This window comes from Rhopilema esculentum, chromosome 4 (genome assembly GCF_057945365.1).
Source record: "Rhopilema esculentum isolate cy_ngs chromosome 4, ASM5794536v1, whole genome shotgun sequence".
NCBI lineage: Eukaryota > Metazoa > Cnidaria > Scyphozoa > Rhizostomeae > Rhizostomatidae > Rhopilema > Rhopilema esculentum.
The window spans coordinates 11,669,580-11,685,402 of NC_142818.1; the positions used below are offsets into that span (position 1 = coordinate 11,669,580).

General features: G+C 37.4%; 1 protein-coding gene across 2 annotated transcripts; it reads right to left on the reverse strand.

Moving 5' to 3' along the window:
• Positions 1 to 208: 208 nt before the first annotated feature.
• LOC135691153 (uncharacterized) lies at positions 209 to 5,506 on the reverse strand. Of its 2 annotated transcripts, XM_065208931.2 has the most exons (3): positions 4,317 to 5,506; positions 3,905 to 4,071; positions 209 to 3,776 (listed from the first exon to the last, which is right to left on the reverse strand). In XM_065208931.2, the coding sequence occupies exons 2-3, from the start codon at positions 3,969 to 3,971 to the stop codon at positions 3,235 to 3,237; spliced, it is 609 nt and encodes a 202-aa protein (XP_065065003.2). In that variant the 5' UTR covers positions 3,972 to 4,071; positions 4,317 to 5,506; the 3' UTR covers positions 209 to 3,234. The 2 variants fall into 2 exon arrangements, with proteins under 2 accessions (XP_065065003.2, XP_088972141.1); XM_089116015.1 differs by having other exon boundaries at positions 3,681 to 4,071.
• Between the last annotated feature and the right edge of the window lie 10,317 nt (positions 5,507 to 15,823).

Genomic DNA, 15,823 nt, shown 5'->3' on the forward strand with positions numbered 1-15,823 from the left:
TTGAACGAATAAAGACAACATCAAAGAACGAGTATCTCTTGTGTGCTATCTACTTGGGGCTAGGCCCGTTGGCTTAGCCCATCGCTCAGCCAACGACCTGATACTTCACCGTCATAAGAAGAACCCTAATCGTTACAATTATAACAGGAATTTTCATGTATACATAATAAACGCTTGTCTTTTTATAAGAACATAGTTTATAATAAGAAAACAAGGGGGCTCGAAATTGCCAAATTTAAAAAATCAAGAACAGTAATCATGCTCAAATGTCAACAACGGTCTGATTTTTTTTTAAATTTCATGTTCATTATGCTTTGTTGCTGGTAGTTCGAGACAAATGTGACTTTATGTTAGACCAGGCGAGGAAGGGGGGGTATCGTCACCCATCGAGGGAATTTGCAAGACCAATTCTATTTGGTCAATTTCGATACGCTGATTACGAAAATCGATGTTATACGGAGAAATTCGGTACCAGGAAGCCTCTTTTTTACGTTCAAACCTCGTTTTCGTCCAAATTTGAACGTTGAACGAAAGTTTGTAAATGAATCGATTTATATCAATTTTGATGTGCTGATTTCAAAAAATTATTTTATAAATGTAAATTCAGTACCAGGAAGCCTCTATTTCATGTTCAAACCTCGTTTTCATCAAAATTTGAATGTTGAAAAAAAGTTTGTAAATTTTTTGTTCTCATCAATTTCGATATACTGATTTCGAAGGTTGATCTCATACGGCGGAATTCTTTATGCACCCTATGGTCCCTTTTTCATGCTGAAATCGTTTATTTATCGTTTCAATATTTCTAGAGCAAAATCTGCTGCACACATAGATTTGCTTTAAAAGCTTGAAAAAGATTATGTCAAAAGGCAATATAGTACGGCTAATAAACATTAAAAGTTGTTTTGAGTAAACATTCTAGTATGCGCTGTCATCAGAGTCATTGCTATACTCATCCTCAAAGCAATTGTCATTCATTGAGTCAGTATTGTCTTTTTCAGCATCTTGATTGATATTTAGAAGCAGCTCGGCATTATTATCTAGGTATATGTCTTTACTCCACGATGCGTTACCGGCTGCATCCCAACCATGATCAACTGGACTGCCAATGCTTAACTGCAACTGGTCTGCATTTCTGTAAATGTTTGCAACATAAGCCAATGTAGCTTTGTTCAAATGAGATTGGCAACACACGGTGGCATTAAACTAAGTTCAAAAACTTTCCCTTACGTTTCAAAAATCTTCCAGAAACTCTTTGAGCGGGCGCCACTAGCCTTGGTGACAGTTGTTGTAAAACCGTAAAGAAAGCATGTAAACTTCTCCAGGACCTCGATAGTATTGGATGGGCTGGACATGTGTTCCAAGCCTTGCAAAAGTGCTCACGAATTCGTTGCGCTTTAACATTGCTTTTCAGAATGACTTTTTCCCTTTTTTTGGAAATCATGGACACATAATCGATGTCGGAGAATGCGTGAAGACCAACTATTGCTCGCCTTTTAATTGAAGACAATGTTGATATGATAGACAGCATGAAGCAAGACCACTGAATAAATTTTCTGTATGACAATTTAAGTAGCGCAGTAAAAAAACTAACTAAGATCTTTCTGGAGAACGGCTATCCAGAGGATGTTATTTCAGTTTACATTAAGGAGAAAATTTCTCGGCTGACGTAAAATTTGGTCCTCAAAAGTGGCCGGTCTATCTAAAACTACCCTGGATCGGTGACAGTTCCCTACGTTTTGCAAGCCAAATAAAACAGGCCATTGCAAATTGTTTCTTTGCAGTCAACCCACGTGTTGTTTATAGTACGAAAAAGGCCTTTCCGTCCATTCAAAATGACTGCGTTCCTGTCACACAAAAAAGTTCCGTTGTATATGAATTTACGTGCCAGTGTGGTTCTGGCTACGTAGGACGCACTACCCAAAGATTGGAGGATAGAATAAAACAACATGTTCCGTCTAATATTAGAAACAAAACCCATCCCCAAAGAAAACAGCCACCTCGGTCTTGCAAATCTAAAATTACAACTAAAACCTGCGATTCTGCTATCGGTCAGCATTTACTGGAAACCCAGATTGTGCAAAAAACTATAATGGCGAAATTTGTCGGATTATTGGTAAAGCCCGATCGTCGTTCTACCTAGCAGTTTTGGAATCTATCTACATAAGCTCGAAAAAACCGCTTCTGTGTAGACAAAAGGAGTTCGTTTTCACCTAAGGCTCAATTGGTAACATTCTCAATAGGCAAGCGGCACTGATTGGTCAACCTATACAGTCATGTGCTCCTGTTTCTGATTGGCCTATTTCGATCCACAACTGGGTATATATATTTCCTAGCGTAGATTTTTTGACCTATGTTCTGACATTTTAAACTCTGAAGAATGTCAGACAAGAAAGCTTTAGTTTACTAATTGTTTTCTTTTTTCAAAGCCATTTTCAAGTTTTGTACCACCAAAAGATTGTTTACAACTTTCAATGTTTATTAGCCGTATTATATTGCCTTTTGACATTGACATCTTTTTTAAGCTTTTAAAGCAAATCTATGTGCGCAGTAGATTTTACTCTAGAAATATTGAAAACGATAAATAAACGATTTCAGCATGAAAAAGGGACCAGTGCATACAGAATTCCGCCGTATGAGATCAACCTTCGGAATCAGTATATCGAAATTGATGAGAATAAAAAATTTACAAACTTTTTTTCAACGTTCAAATTTTGACAAAAATGAGGTTTGAACATGAAATAGAGGCTTCCTGGTACTGAATTTACATTTATAAAATAACTTTTTGAAATCAGCACATCAAAATTGATAAAAATCGATTCATTTACAAACTTTCGTTCAACGTTCAAATTTGGACGAAAACGAGGTTTGAACGTAAAAAAGAGGCTTCCTGGTACCGAATTTCTCCGTATAACATCGATTTTCGTAATCAGCGTATCGAAATTGACCAAATAGAATTGGTCTTGCAAATTCCCTCGATGGGTGACGATACCCCCCCTTCCTCGCCTGGTCTATGTGAGTTCTGAGCGAAATTTCAATGAATGGAAACAGCTACTTCAGAATAATTTTAAAATATCTTAAGGCCTAAAATTCAAGTATTTTTTAGAATATTGAATCCCAACAATTATCAAGGTATTATTATAAAAAATTTTATAGAATGATTTTCTTATTTTGGAGAAACAACGCTTCAGTCTTGCATCAATATTTATATCACAGACTTTGTAGCTACTAAATTTCTTAATCATCTTCACTATACTGAAGATCAAAGAGCAGTTGGCTTATTTTAATCTTAGCAAGGCGTTTCTGTTTTTTCGGAAGCTCTCTCATTATCGGTATCAAACTACGACAGTACAGAGAATCTTCATCTTCATCTTCACTTAAAGATTTTTTGAGTAGTACGTCACAGTCGACCAGGGACTTACTCAAATCTGATTCGCCCAAGTCAGTGCGTGTCTTCTTTGTGTGTGGCGTTATTTTTCTTTTTATCTTCTTCAACGAAGTTGCAGTAGCAGAACAGCTACTTGCGACACTGCCGCTAGGACTTGGCATGGAGAACTGGGGCTCATCTGCCTGTATAACAAGTCCAGCTTCCATTGGCGAAAGGTTGCTCTCCGTAGGTTTATTTGCACTTTTTTCATGCAAGAATGCCATTTGCTCAAAAAATTTACATTTTGGCAACGTTGCAGCTGCATCACCAGACCGGGTCATGCGATTTCGCTTGTCCAAACATTTTTTCAAAGTATCTTTCAGATTCTTTAATTGTTTCTGAAGGAAGTCAACTGAAAAAAAATGTAGCAATCTGCATTAAGTCTGGGGGCTCTAAAATTTTATTGACAAAGAAACTGTTTGCAGTACACATTTTGCAGTCTGTTTGTAGTATCAAATTGTTTAAAAGATTAAAACTTACTATTTTTGTTGAACATGGCTGACAGCTTTTTCCACGAATTTTGCGTTGCTGTTCTGTCTTCATACATTGGATGATTCACATCCCAAAGACATCGCTAATGGCTTGAACTCTCTAATGGCTTCAATGAATGTCTCTCTTTCCCACTCTACACTATCAGTAATCTCTTCCTAAGATATAAAAAATACCCCATAAATACTTTAAACTCTCATTAGAACTCTCTTCAAATTTAGATCTATTCTATCATAACGTCAATTTTCTGCTAGCCCTGAACTCAAGACAAAAGACAAAAAAAGAGATTCTCTGATTTTAGGGGGCTCGGCAGCTTTATTTCTAAAAGAAAATACCCATTAATTATTTCTACGTTTTTAGATAGGTGTTCATTGTAAAAAGTAAAGGAAAAGAATAAACTCACCGTGTCTTCTTCATCTTCACCATCTGCATCGAGCAAATCAGGCGTCTGTGATGACTGAAGCTGTTGCTGTTGAGCAGCCAAATAAACAGCCAACATTTCAGGGTTTTGAAGAATTTCTGAGAGGTCGTTTATTTCAGACATATCGATAGAACTATAAAACTTGATAGAGCCTGCTGTCTTCAATTTGAATTTCAAATGTTGTATAATGTTCCGATCATCAAAAACCTCTTAAATAGGGTGTTTGTGTAGGTAGGGGGGTGTTTGAGGAAAGAATGCGGAACAATGGAGAGAGGAAAGACGTAGGCCATCAGAAATAAAAAACAACAGTCAGCTGTTAAGATTTTTCCTTTTTGCATGTAATTAGCTGTGGCATAGTTCTTGTTCGTACGTCATAAGCCCCGCGTGATGGCATTGCCTGTTGCTAGAAACGTCCCCTTCCATTGTTTATGTTATAGGTACGGGATTTTCCCAGCATTGTTGAGGCCTAGTAATAGGGTAGTCATTCTTCACCCATGTTGTTGTTTGAACAATTGCGTAGTTTTCAGTCGTTTTGCATAATTTTGATTTAGATATGTTTATATTGCATAGCACCATTCGGCCTAGCCCTTCCTTTCCCATGTCTTCACGTCAAGAGACGACAAAGATTTGTTGTAAAAAGAGTGTTTCTCTCTTGTTCACTAGTTGGGTTTGTGTCAGCTGTCTTCAGTTGCTGTTCTGATTGGTTTATTTTACATGGCGAAAAAATTCGCAGCGAAAAAGTTAGAAAATTCGCTGCGAATTTCCTAATCTCCACTTCTGCGCATATTTTTTGCGCATTCGCGGCGAAAAATTCGCTTCGCACGAAAAAATTCGTCTCGTGTAAATCAGGCTTAAGGCTTTAAATGACAGACAGAAAAATGCAGGAATTATATATTTAAAATGGTCTGTATTATTAGATATTAGACTCAAAAAGTTCTTTCTAATTTATGTGATGATAAAAATTGTAACTTTTTCAACTCGTAAAAACACGACAGGCCACTGCCATATTCCCACCGTAACTGCGTAAACTAAAAGAGCCATATTTTTTAAAATTTTGAAAACCCCAAAAAATTGTTATGCGTTGTTGATTCATATCTCCTCTAACTACCTGCATCAGAAAAGACACTGAAATAGTTATGAGCCACGAGAAAACCATTGATGAAATCAAGCAATTTTCCATACTGAACCCTATTGCAGCTCGCTATTTAACATGGCGGAAGTAAACAAATTTGACTCGAGTTAGACATCTAGCGCCTTTGGCGCTTCTATATCGTTGGGTTCTGCAACCTCCAGTCAATGAGAGGGTAGCAGCGGCGAGGTATTCAAGGCAAATTTATTTCTACAGCCTCCTTATTACAGTCATTCTGAAATTTTTGCACATTACCCTTTGGTTAAATTTCATCAACAAACCAAGCAACAAAAACAGAAACAGATAATTTGGGTTTTGTGTCAAGGGGCTTTCTGAGAGGCATTTTTGGTTTTAATTGAAAAAAGCCTGTAGCAATTTCTCATTTCTGAATGCTTAGCTAGGTCCAAATATTTTGACTCTGGTACCAACACTCTCCCCTAGTGGTTCTGCCTTCAGATTAATTTCCTGAAACAACATGACGATGAAACCTAAACAGGTAGACAGGACAAATGTAGGTGCGCCGTTGCGGCAAAAAATGATTAATTTTTGTGTATGCAGTTTTAAAAAAAGTGCATACAGTTTTGAAAAAATGTAAATGCACATTCAAAAAATTGTGTATGCACAACAAAAATGTTGTGTATGCAAACATAAATTTTTGTGCATCCAAATTTTTGTGCAAACATAACTGTTGTGTGTGCGGATTTCGCTGCGAGTATTTGTCACAAATCGATGCGTGTGTGTGTGTTACAAAAATGATTTGTGTGTCTTGGTTTTTTCCTTTGTCCTGTCATTATTAGCAGCTTCCAAATAATACTTACGCACCCAGTACATGCTTTTTTGAGAGTATTTCTTAAGAATATTACGGTTCAGAGTCTAACTGAATATCGTTTTTTTTAAAAAAAACATGTTTTCAATCAAGGGCGCCAGAAACACGATGCCCCTCCTGTCCTGACTCTACGGGGACAGCGAGGGTAGCACTGTGCCTTTGTGAAATTGGCACTTTGTTTTTGTGGATAGAAAAGATATAAAAAATCTCAAGTTCTTCGGTGAGAATTGAATAAGCCCTATTTTGAACATGAACGTGCCATTTTTGTTAAAAAATCAGGACACATAATTCTGCACGACTGAAAAATATGACCCATAATTTCGCAAACATGATGAAAACTATACCTATAATTCCGCAAAGCAAATAACTTTTTTTTAGAGTACAACAAAATCATCAAACCAATTTTGCATGTCCTTTGCCGAAAATCTCAGTATTTCACATATTTCATACTCTCATTCACTTCTAACTGGACATTCATTTTTTTAAAGCTCAATTTCCTTCTAATAATTTTGCAATACTTTTTGAAATGGTACTTTGGAATGTAATAAGTATTAAAGTTCGCGTAGAGCCGTCGTTTATTATGTTAGCTGTTATGTTAAAAGTTTACGCTCATTTTTTTAAGGAAACAGAGGTCGATGATAAGTACTCCAGTTTCTTAATATTTTGAAAATTATTATGTCATAAATGATGTTATGAATTGTTTGTGACCTTTTTATCACGTTAAGAGATTCGCTTTTGTTCTGATGCTGTATTTAGATGACACGGGAAGTGTATTTTTATTCCTTGTGTCTTAAGCTCTAGGCCAGCAGGGAAATCTTTTTTTTGGATTTTACAAAAATTCGTTGTTCTCAGTTTTATCACGATTTAATAGTTGCTTAATCTTTTTGCTTCGAGTACGGAAGTTTCTTAATTTTTTCTGACTGTCCAGTACTCGTTTCTTATAGCCAGTTTCTTGTGAAAAAAATGAGTGTAGCCTTGGAATGTCAGAAGCTGGAAATAGAGAGAAAAGTATAGCCGCTTGCAGAAACCGTCTTTCTTTAAAGTATCAGTCTTCGCAGCGTCTTTCTCTTTCGATTTAAACCTTCATTTTACAGTACGTCCCCTTGCCAAACATGTTAAGGTACCCCTCCCCTCAGCAAAAGCCTAAAGAAATTTAGGACTGGCCTTTTAGATAAAACATTTTATCGGTACCAAAGTATTATGTTATATTTTTTTCGTTGTAATTCTATAATTAGTCATTGAAAATGTGTCCTTTTTGAGTAGCCCCCAACGCCTCAAAATGCTTCCGGTGCCCCTGTTTTCATTCGAGGATGGCTTTTTTCTTTGAAAACTTTTGAAATAACATTAAATATGTTCCCCTGAAGTTAATTCATATTTGAAAAACTTAGAATGCTCTAAGAGTATTCAAGCTCAAAATTAAAATATGCCCCCCCCCCTTTCTCCTTGGTCGTTCCGTCGTCCCTGAAGATAATGATGTTCATAATTTTCATACGTTCGTAGAAACACGGAAGGAAGATAAATGTAAAATTTAAGGCCCTAAATAGCTAATTTTGTAAACAGCTAGAGGTGCAGACTGATTTATTGGCTGCCAATAATTCACTTGACAAATCAAGCGCAAGAGCGCGGTTTTCGATTTGCGCGTTGTACTTTGATCTCTGGACAGTTTGATTCTACTGTAATGGCTTGTCGGCCTAAAAAAGAGGAGTCATGTTCGGCAAAACTTACGTTGCTGGTTCAAAGGAAACGAAAAAGGGATATCTTAATTGTCGAGCGCTATGCCATCAAGCCAGAAATGGAGACGTTTTACATATGATTTTTATTTTGACATGATATTTTCGAAGACATTTTTAACGAAGTTATCCAACAAGCCAATCAATGATCATGATAGACCGCCCGAAGATAAAGCGAATCTCGAAAGCCATCCGGTCCTGAATAAATCACTCACAATAAGTGATATTAATCGTGTGATTAAGACCCCGTTTACACCAGGGTTGGTATATTGGCTTTTTTAAGCCAAATTCCAGAAATTTGGCTTTTTTCGAACTTGTTTAGCTTCAGAAATTCCTTTTGGCTTAAAGTCACTTTTTGGCTTAATTTTGGCTTTTTTCCATAAGTACAGGCATAAGTACTTATTTCCTACCTTCCTTCTTTTTTCATCATTCTAACAGAAATTGACAATTCAAGCAGCCAATGCACATATTTTAATGTGATTTTGACACTTTGTTGAACATCTGTGATTTTATCCACCTTGTCCGATTGCTACGTGGTTTTCGCTTTGTTCTTCATTCCTCTTGCATGTTGAAGCAGGGTTTAATGACCGTGATGCGAGAAGGGGGGAGGGGGACTTGGAGGCGATTGTGTCGTATGGACTGACTTTCTACTTCATCTGAATCCAATGATAAAATGTTGAGGGAAGGGTAAATATTCTGATAGCATAAACGGCTAAGCCTAAAATTTTCTGTTTGCTCCCCTTTTCCTTTGTTTTTAATTTTACCAAAAATGCGTTCCCCTACATGTACATCATGTGTAAGAATTCTATGAATACAATGAAAAAGTGTTCCATCATTCAGTTGAAGGCATTTCTAGGCATTTTGACAAGAGTGGAAAATTTAAGCCGTGGGTAGAGAATTGCGTAAAGGTTAAAGGGGGTCAAGCACCCTATGGATTGAACAAAAATAGTTTACTACTTGAAATTTTCTATTGTTTTGCCGCCTCGTTTACATTTTGGCTTAATTTGGCTTTTTTCCAACATTGATTTGGCTTGAAGCCCCAAAAGAATCTACCAACCCTGGTTTACACTGTGCCGGATAAATTTTACGTTTACACAAGACAAAAAGCGTCACGTTTACACAAGACCCACGCTATTCGCACGAATTTAAGAGCGGCTATCCGAACAAAATTGGTTCACCTAGGAAAGTGGATTAAATTAGTTCGGATAGCTATGTGGTACAGTGTAAACGCTTTTATCCGGATAAATTTTATCAACATCGTATCTTGCTCGAAAGCGACTGGCTATTTCATCCAATTTAGTTTTCACTGTCTCCCAATCAAGACCTTTCGCCATCTTGGCTGCTTTGATGTCGATAAATACTCGGGTTAAAAGTGCAGTATCTTGCCAGTCCACGTAAAATTGGCATCCTTGTCAGCTCTCTCTACTTTCGTTGCTAGTTCAGTGTCATTTTGCTTCAAACTATTAAAACAAACTAATTTGTATTGACAATATTTTTGGATTTGGTTTAAAAGAGAAGCAGATGATTCTGAAGAGAGAATGAAATCTTTTTAAGTTGGCGGGTATTTTGCTATTTCTTTGTTGCCCAGAAAAGACTTCATTTTGGGCGTTCTGTGCATGATTTAGGTCATGTGACTGCAGTTATACGGCACAGTGTAAACTGGAGGGCAAAGTGGACAAAATTTGTGCGGCACAGTGTAAACGCAAATCAATCCAAAAAACTTTTATGCTGGTAAATTCTATCTGGCACAGTGTATGTTGAACAATAATTATCTTTTGTTATATTGATTCGTATCTACATCCGCTTCCTGCTCCGCAAAATCGGTTATACATCATGTGACTATAATGAGTTTTAAGTGTCTCGCTTGCTGAAGTTGTGTTTTCAGTTATTATTGAGCTTTGTTATGTTGTCAGGTATACACTCGTGATTTCTTTACCCTATTTCTGCGAAACTCGACATAACTTTAAGTTAACAGTGTAAATGTGGTCTTTCCTGTCGAAACAATGGTTAGTATGATTAATTCCTTTTTTTGTTATGGCAACCGAACGGTTCCTTTCAAATACAATTGCGCGCCTGATTTTAAAATCAAGCCAAATGCCACACCGCCATTTTGCTTTTAAGTTTCTGTGGTAGGATGAGAGGAATCGCTTAACAGCCGAAGAGGTTTTTTTCATGGCGCCAATCAAGAGGAAGACTTATAAATGTATGGTAAAAGGTGTGTTCGAAGGGGTATTGTGACAAAAATACCAAAGTGCAAGAAAGTTGCATCGTCGGGAAGGAAGAAGGTAGGCCTATGTGAAGACAATTTTTGGGAAGATGGCCATGGGCCACTTTTGATGAAAGCCAGAAACCTCTATCACAATAAGTTTATAACATTTATGTTTTGTAGTAGCGCTGATCTTGTTGTCGTTTTCCAATAACATACCATTCATACCCTACCTATTATACCACTTTTACTATCCTTCTATAGTAGGGGTTTCCCAAAAAAATTTCAACGCTTGATACACTTGCTTTTTTCTTTGATTGTTTGTTAGTATATAGGAAGCTATCATCTTCTGGAACCTGGTACTTTTTAGGCCATAAATGTCAGTTTTGGCCACATGTGTCAGTTTTCTTTGTGAAATGGTATCTAGCTCCTGTAGTTCGTAAATACCTTTCAAAAGAAGGCCCTTTTAACAAAAATTTGATTTCAAAAACGGCTCATGAAATTTTTGTTCACATTGTAGGCAGAAAAACAGATATGCAGAGTCAAGACAATAGGAAATTGAAGCTTTTAGGAAGGAACTTGAATTCAGCTACATCAAAAGTTGTTGTTTGCTACAGAACATATGCTGCGATCTTTGTAATGAAATCTCCACGTCCCAAATTAATGTAAGACTTGCAGAATCAGGGTGTTTGGAATGTGGACCAATTGTTTTCCTGTGCATAGACTGTTGCATCAGTAGTAACAAGAAACGCAATAAATTCCAATATCTTGAAAAAAGGGAGATATACCACATATTCCATGCCAAGCTCACAGAAGTCCATCGATTTGATTTCATCTATAGTTTGAGCTTCATTAGGTTTACAATGCGTAGATGCAAATTGTCCAGCTTCAAGATAAAGCTATCAATTTGCTTAATGCTTTTTCTCTGGTTTCCTCCACTACAACTGCCTTGGAAAAGATACGAAATGTGGAAGATATCCAAAATCATCTGACAGCAGCCACATCTGTAGCACAGAAATTTCACATCGACCATTTTGACGAGTATGAGAGGTTCTACGGAAGAACACTTGTTCCCAGACGGTTGGAGGAAAATCGAGATAGTGAAGCCATACTGTCATTTGAACTTTCTATAGGAAGGAAGTCTTTTCTGTCTTAAATCAAATTATCAACGACTGCAAAAGAAAACTGGAGGAAAGTTATGGAAAGATGAGGCCGTTCTCGATTTTAAAGCCACCTTGGAATAACCTTAGCGAAGAATTAGCAGAAGAATTGTCAAAGCTACAATCTGAAGCAGTCAAAGAAATGTCTGTGAAAGAAGAAGCTGGTTATTTAACAAATAAGAAAGCAATTTCTCTTCATGTTCTGCAGCATTTGTATTTTTATTGACCGCACCTGTCACTGTTGCAAGCAACGAAAGATCATTCGACAAGCTCAAGCTTGTTAAAACAAAGCTCCACAGCACAATGCTTCAGGATCGCCTAGAATCGCTTATGATTATTTCTTGCGACCATGACTATGCAGAGGAGCTTAACTTGATGGAAGTGGTGAAACATTGGGTACAATTAAAAAAAAGACATACTAACTTTTTGTGCTAAAAGTACAAACGAATTATAGACAAAACAAGATATCTTTTTTTTGCTAAAAAATGTTGTTCGCTATTAAAGGCATTGAGTAATGATAAATAGACTGGGTATACCTTAAGTGCCAAAATCCGCTGAGTCATGATTTCCATGACTGCGATGCTATTGGTTGACCTTGAACTGGTCACATGAACTCACCTCGTACTGATTAACATAACAGTTTCCATCAATAGCAAGTTGTCAACAATGGATGCCAATATCACATGAAACAACAGCGATCACGCCGAAACCAAATGACCCCCTATAGAAAAAGCCTATTTACCATGACTCAATGCCTTTAATCTTGCTTTTTCATTGCATTTTGTCTCTTTAGTAATTTCAACTCTGTAACTATAGAATAACATCTGTAATGTGATATTTTTTTAAAGTTATAAGTTTAACTATATGTTTTACTCGGCCACCACCAAATCATTAACCCCAACTTTCTGGAGAACGGCTATCCAGAGGATGTTATTTCAGTTTACATTAAGGAGAAGATAGGAAATTTCTCGGCTGATGTAAAATTTGGTCCTCAAAAGTGCCCGGTCTTTTCTGTTGGCCATTACTAACAGGCCATTACTAATTGTTTCTTTGTCGTCAACCCACGTGTTGTTTATAGTACGAAAAAGGGCCCTTCCGTCCATTCAAAAGGACTGCGTTCCTGCCACACAAAAAAGTTCCGTTGTATATGAATTTACGTGCCAGTGTGATTCTGGCTACGTAGGACGTACTACTCAAAGATTGGAGGATAGAATAAAACAGCATGTTCCGGCTAATATTAGAAACAAAACTCGTCCCCAAAGAGAACAGCCACTTCGGTCTTGCAAATCTAAAAGTACAACTAAAACCTGCGATTCTGCTATCGGGCAGCATTTACTGGAAAACCCAGATTGTGCAAAAAACTATAATGGCGACATGATTCGGATTATTGGTAAAGCCCGATCGTCGTTCCACCTAGCAGTTTTGGAATCTATCTACACAAGCACAAAAAACCGCTACTGTGTAGACAAAAGGAGTTCGTTTTCAGCTTAGGATTCCATTGGTAACATTCTCAATAGGCAGCCGACACTGATTGGTCAACCTTAACAGTCATGTGCTCGTGTTTCTGATTAGCCTATTTCGATCCACAACTGGGTATATATATTTCCTAGCGTAGGGTTTTCGGTCTACGTTCTGACGTTTTGAACTCTGAAAAGTGTCAGACAAAAAGATTTAGTTTACTAAATTTTTGTTTTTTTCAAAGCCATTTTCAAGTTTTATACCACCAAAAGATTGTTTGAAAATTTAAAAAGTAAATGAAAGTCAGTAATGTCAAAGAAATAAGGCAAACATGGTAACTTTTATTTCATGGATTTACCTAAGATATTGATTTGGCAGAATGCATAGTTTCCAAATCTTTGATTGTTTGAGCGACCTAAATTCTGCACACCATCTTGACCAATCAGAATTCAAGAATATGACAACAGCCTCGCAGCTAGATTTAGGCCTATTTTGGATATTTTTACCACTTTCCACAAAAAATAAATGTTTAAAATGTGCTTAAGGATAACCTAAAAATTGTGTAAAAAATTTAAATGGTAATATAAAAAGGCAACCAAAATTATGTGAAAATTGCAGAGTGACTAGTTTCCGTTCATTGGTCTAAGCCAATAAATAGTTGGCATAGATTTTTTTTCATTTTTTCAAAAATAAGTTCGTTTTACACCAAGTTTGAATGGAAACTTCAGGCAGAAAAGTCTATTATCACTGTAATAATAACTTCGACTTTACAGACCTATATAAAATAAATTTGCCAAGCTTTCCCAAAACTTCACTTACTTCTGAGTATCTCTGTCATTATAGACCAGGCAGAGAATAGGGGAATGGTCGCCCGAGAGCAAAATCTATGGGACATAAAATGTGATAAGATAAGAATCCGCAAACTTTAAACTACGTGTCAAAAGTTGCAAAAATTAACAACGATCATGCAAATTTGCATTTTTTAATTATAGAATAGAGAAATTAAGGGGTGCAAAACAATTCAAATTTTCCAAAACAAAATTTGTTGTTGAATCCGTAAAGCATTCGTACTACTGCGAGGGCATATCTATACTTCGGAGGAGACAATCTCTTGTCTTTTAGAGTCCTCCGCAGTTTAGATATGCCCTCGCAGAAGCACGAATGCCTTACGGATTTAACAAAAAATAGACTTTTGGAAAGTCTACAAAACAACAGGCACGCAATGCAATTTCTCTCATCCGAGTTGTCTCCACAGTCATTGACAAGTTCGCACACTGCATACTTTGTAATGCACTTTCCATTGTCACATTGGAATTGCCCTGCAAACAATTACATAATTTGAGAAATGGCCTAAAACAATCCACATTGGATTCATCTAAAGAGAGATTAGTTTTCAAGCTGCAATATTTTGTTTCGCTTTTGCGTTCCATAACAAGTACAACTGTCAAATAAGATCAATGGCCTTCATTTATGCCATGCGTTCTGACCAAAGGTATGTGGTGAATTACCTCCAATACCTCCAAGGCCCCACTGCGTCCCATTGATGTTAGTGAGCCATTGTTCTTCTGGGCAATGGGCTATAAAGGGCCATTGCTTGAAACGTATTCTTAACAAATTCTTGTTTTTATAAACACATTCTTGTTGTTATGGATCATTTCACTAAATGGTGTGAACCTTTTCCAACAAACGATCAGAATGCCATAGCAATTGCCAACATTTTAGTCTCAAAACTATTCTCAAGGTTGGGTCTACCTGTCGCAATTCATTCGGATCAAGGGCCTAATTTTGAAAGTAGCCTGACTCCTAAGGCTTGTAACGTTATGGGAAGTCACGCACTACGGCCTATCATCCGCAAGGGGACGGACTTGCAGAACGAAAAAACCGTACTCTACAAGACATTTTTTCTTCTTTTGTCTCGCAACAAAGAGAAGACTGAGACTTGTGAGTCGCTATAGCAGTGTATGCTTACAATACCAGTCCGCAAGAATCTCAGATTTTTCTCCCTTTGAATTAATGTTTAGTCACCCAGCCCGCCTTCCATTGGAACAGACATTCGGGATTCTCTTGAAGAATCCAATCCGAATATGCGCGTAATCTTTGGAAAACATTTGAAGGTAGCAAACACGCGGCACGGGAACATCTAGCAAAGGTTAGAAAACGGCAAAAAGATAGTTATGACAGAAACTCAACAGAAATGTGTTCCCTTTAGGGTCGGCCAGTGGGTGTGGTTAAGTCGCCCTAAACATTGGAAATTCGGGAAAAGGTAGAGGGGGCCATACAAAGTTCTGTCACAGCGCGGGGTAAATTACCAAACTCAGGCTAAGGATAAGAAGACCCTAGTTGTTCGCCATAATCAATTGAAGGTTTGTGCAATCCCACAGAACGGGGGTAAACCTGTTTGTCCTGTCCCTGAGACAGGGGAAATATAATTTATATATGGACCCCTTGTAAGAGAGAGGGGAACCTGGTCGTGCAAGTCAAATGGTAAACGACCATGACAGATTTGCGCATCCATCTCGCTTACGGCAAAACATCAGCCCCCTCCCCCCCCCCATGCACTATGGCGATTTAATAACGAAGTAAAGTAACGTACTTCAACGTAGACTCCCTCTCAAGGACAGTGATTCTTGCCCATATCCCTGTGTCTTTATTAATGGCAGTTTGCAGAGATTCTGTATCCCTAGGTTATAAGTGACATACTTCTTTTCATGAAATTCCCATATAATTGATGGCTTAAATTGATTCATGGACTTGTAGATTTCTGCATGTTTCTAATATGTATACAAAAACTGCCACTTCGAATAAGTAACATTTCAAAGGAACACTCATAATCTTTCTAGAGGATCTGGAGAGCACGTTTTGTGCGTGCGGTCAATCTCTTTGAATGCATCTTTGTTGCAGAATAGCCACTCTTGTCAAGATAACCACGTTGCAAATTGCTAATGCCTGCTCTCTAGATACATATGTATTAACCTAGAGA

What these genes read in the sequence shown, in the direction of transcription:
- LOC135691153 (XM_065208931.2), bottom strand. Translation starts at nt 3,971, where the DNA reads ATGTATGAAGACAGAACAGCAACGCAAAATTCGTGGAAAAAGCTGTCA. An exon ending in AGCCATGTTCAACAAAAATA is followed by an intron (nt 3,777 to 3,904) that starts GTAAGTTTTAAT and finishes ATTTTTTTTCAG; the next exon opens with TTGACTTCCTTCAGAAACAA.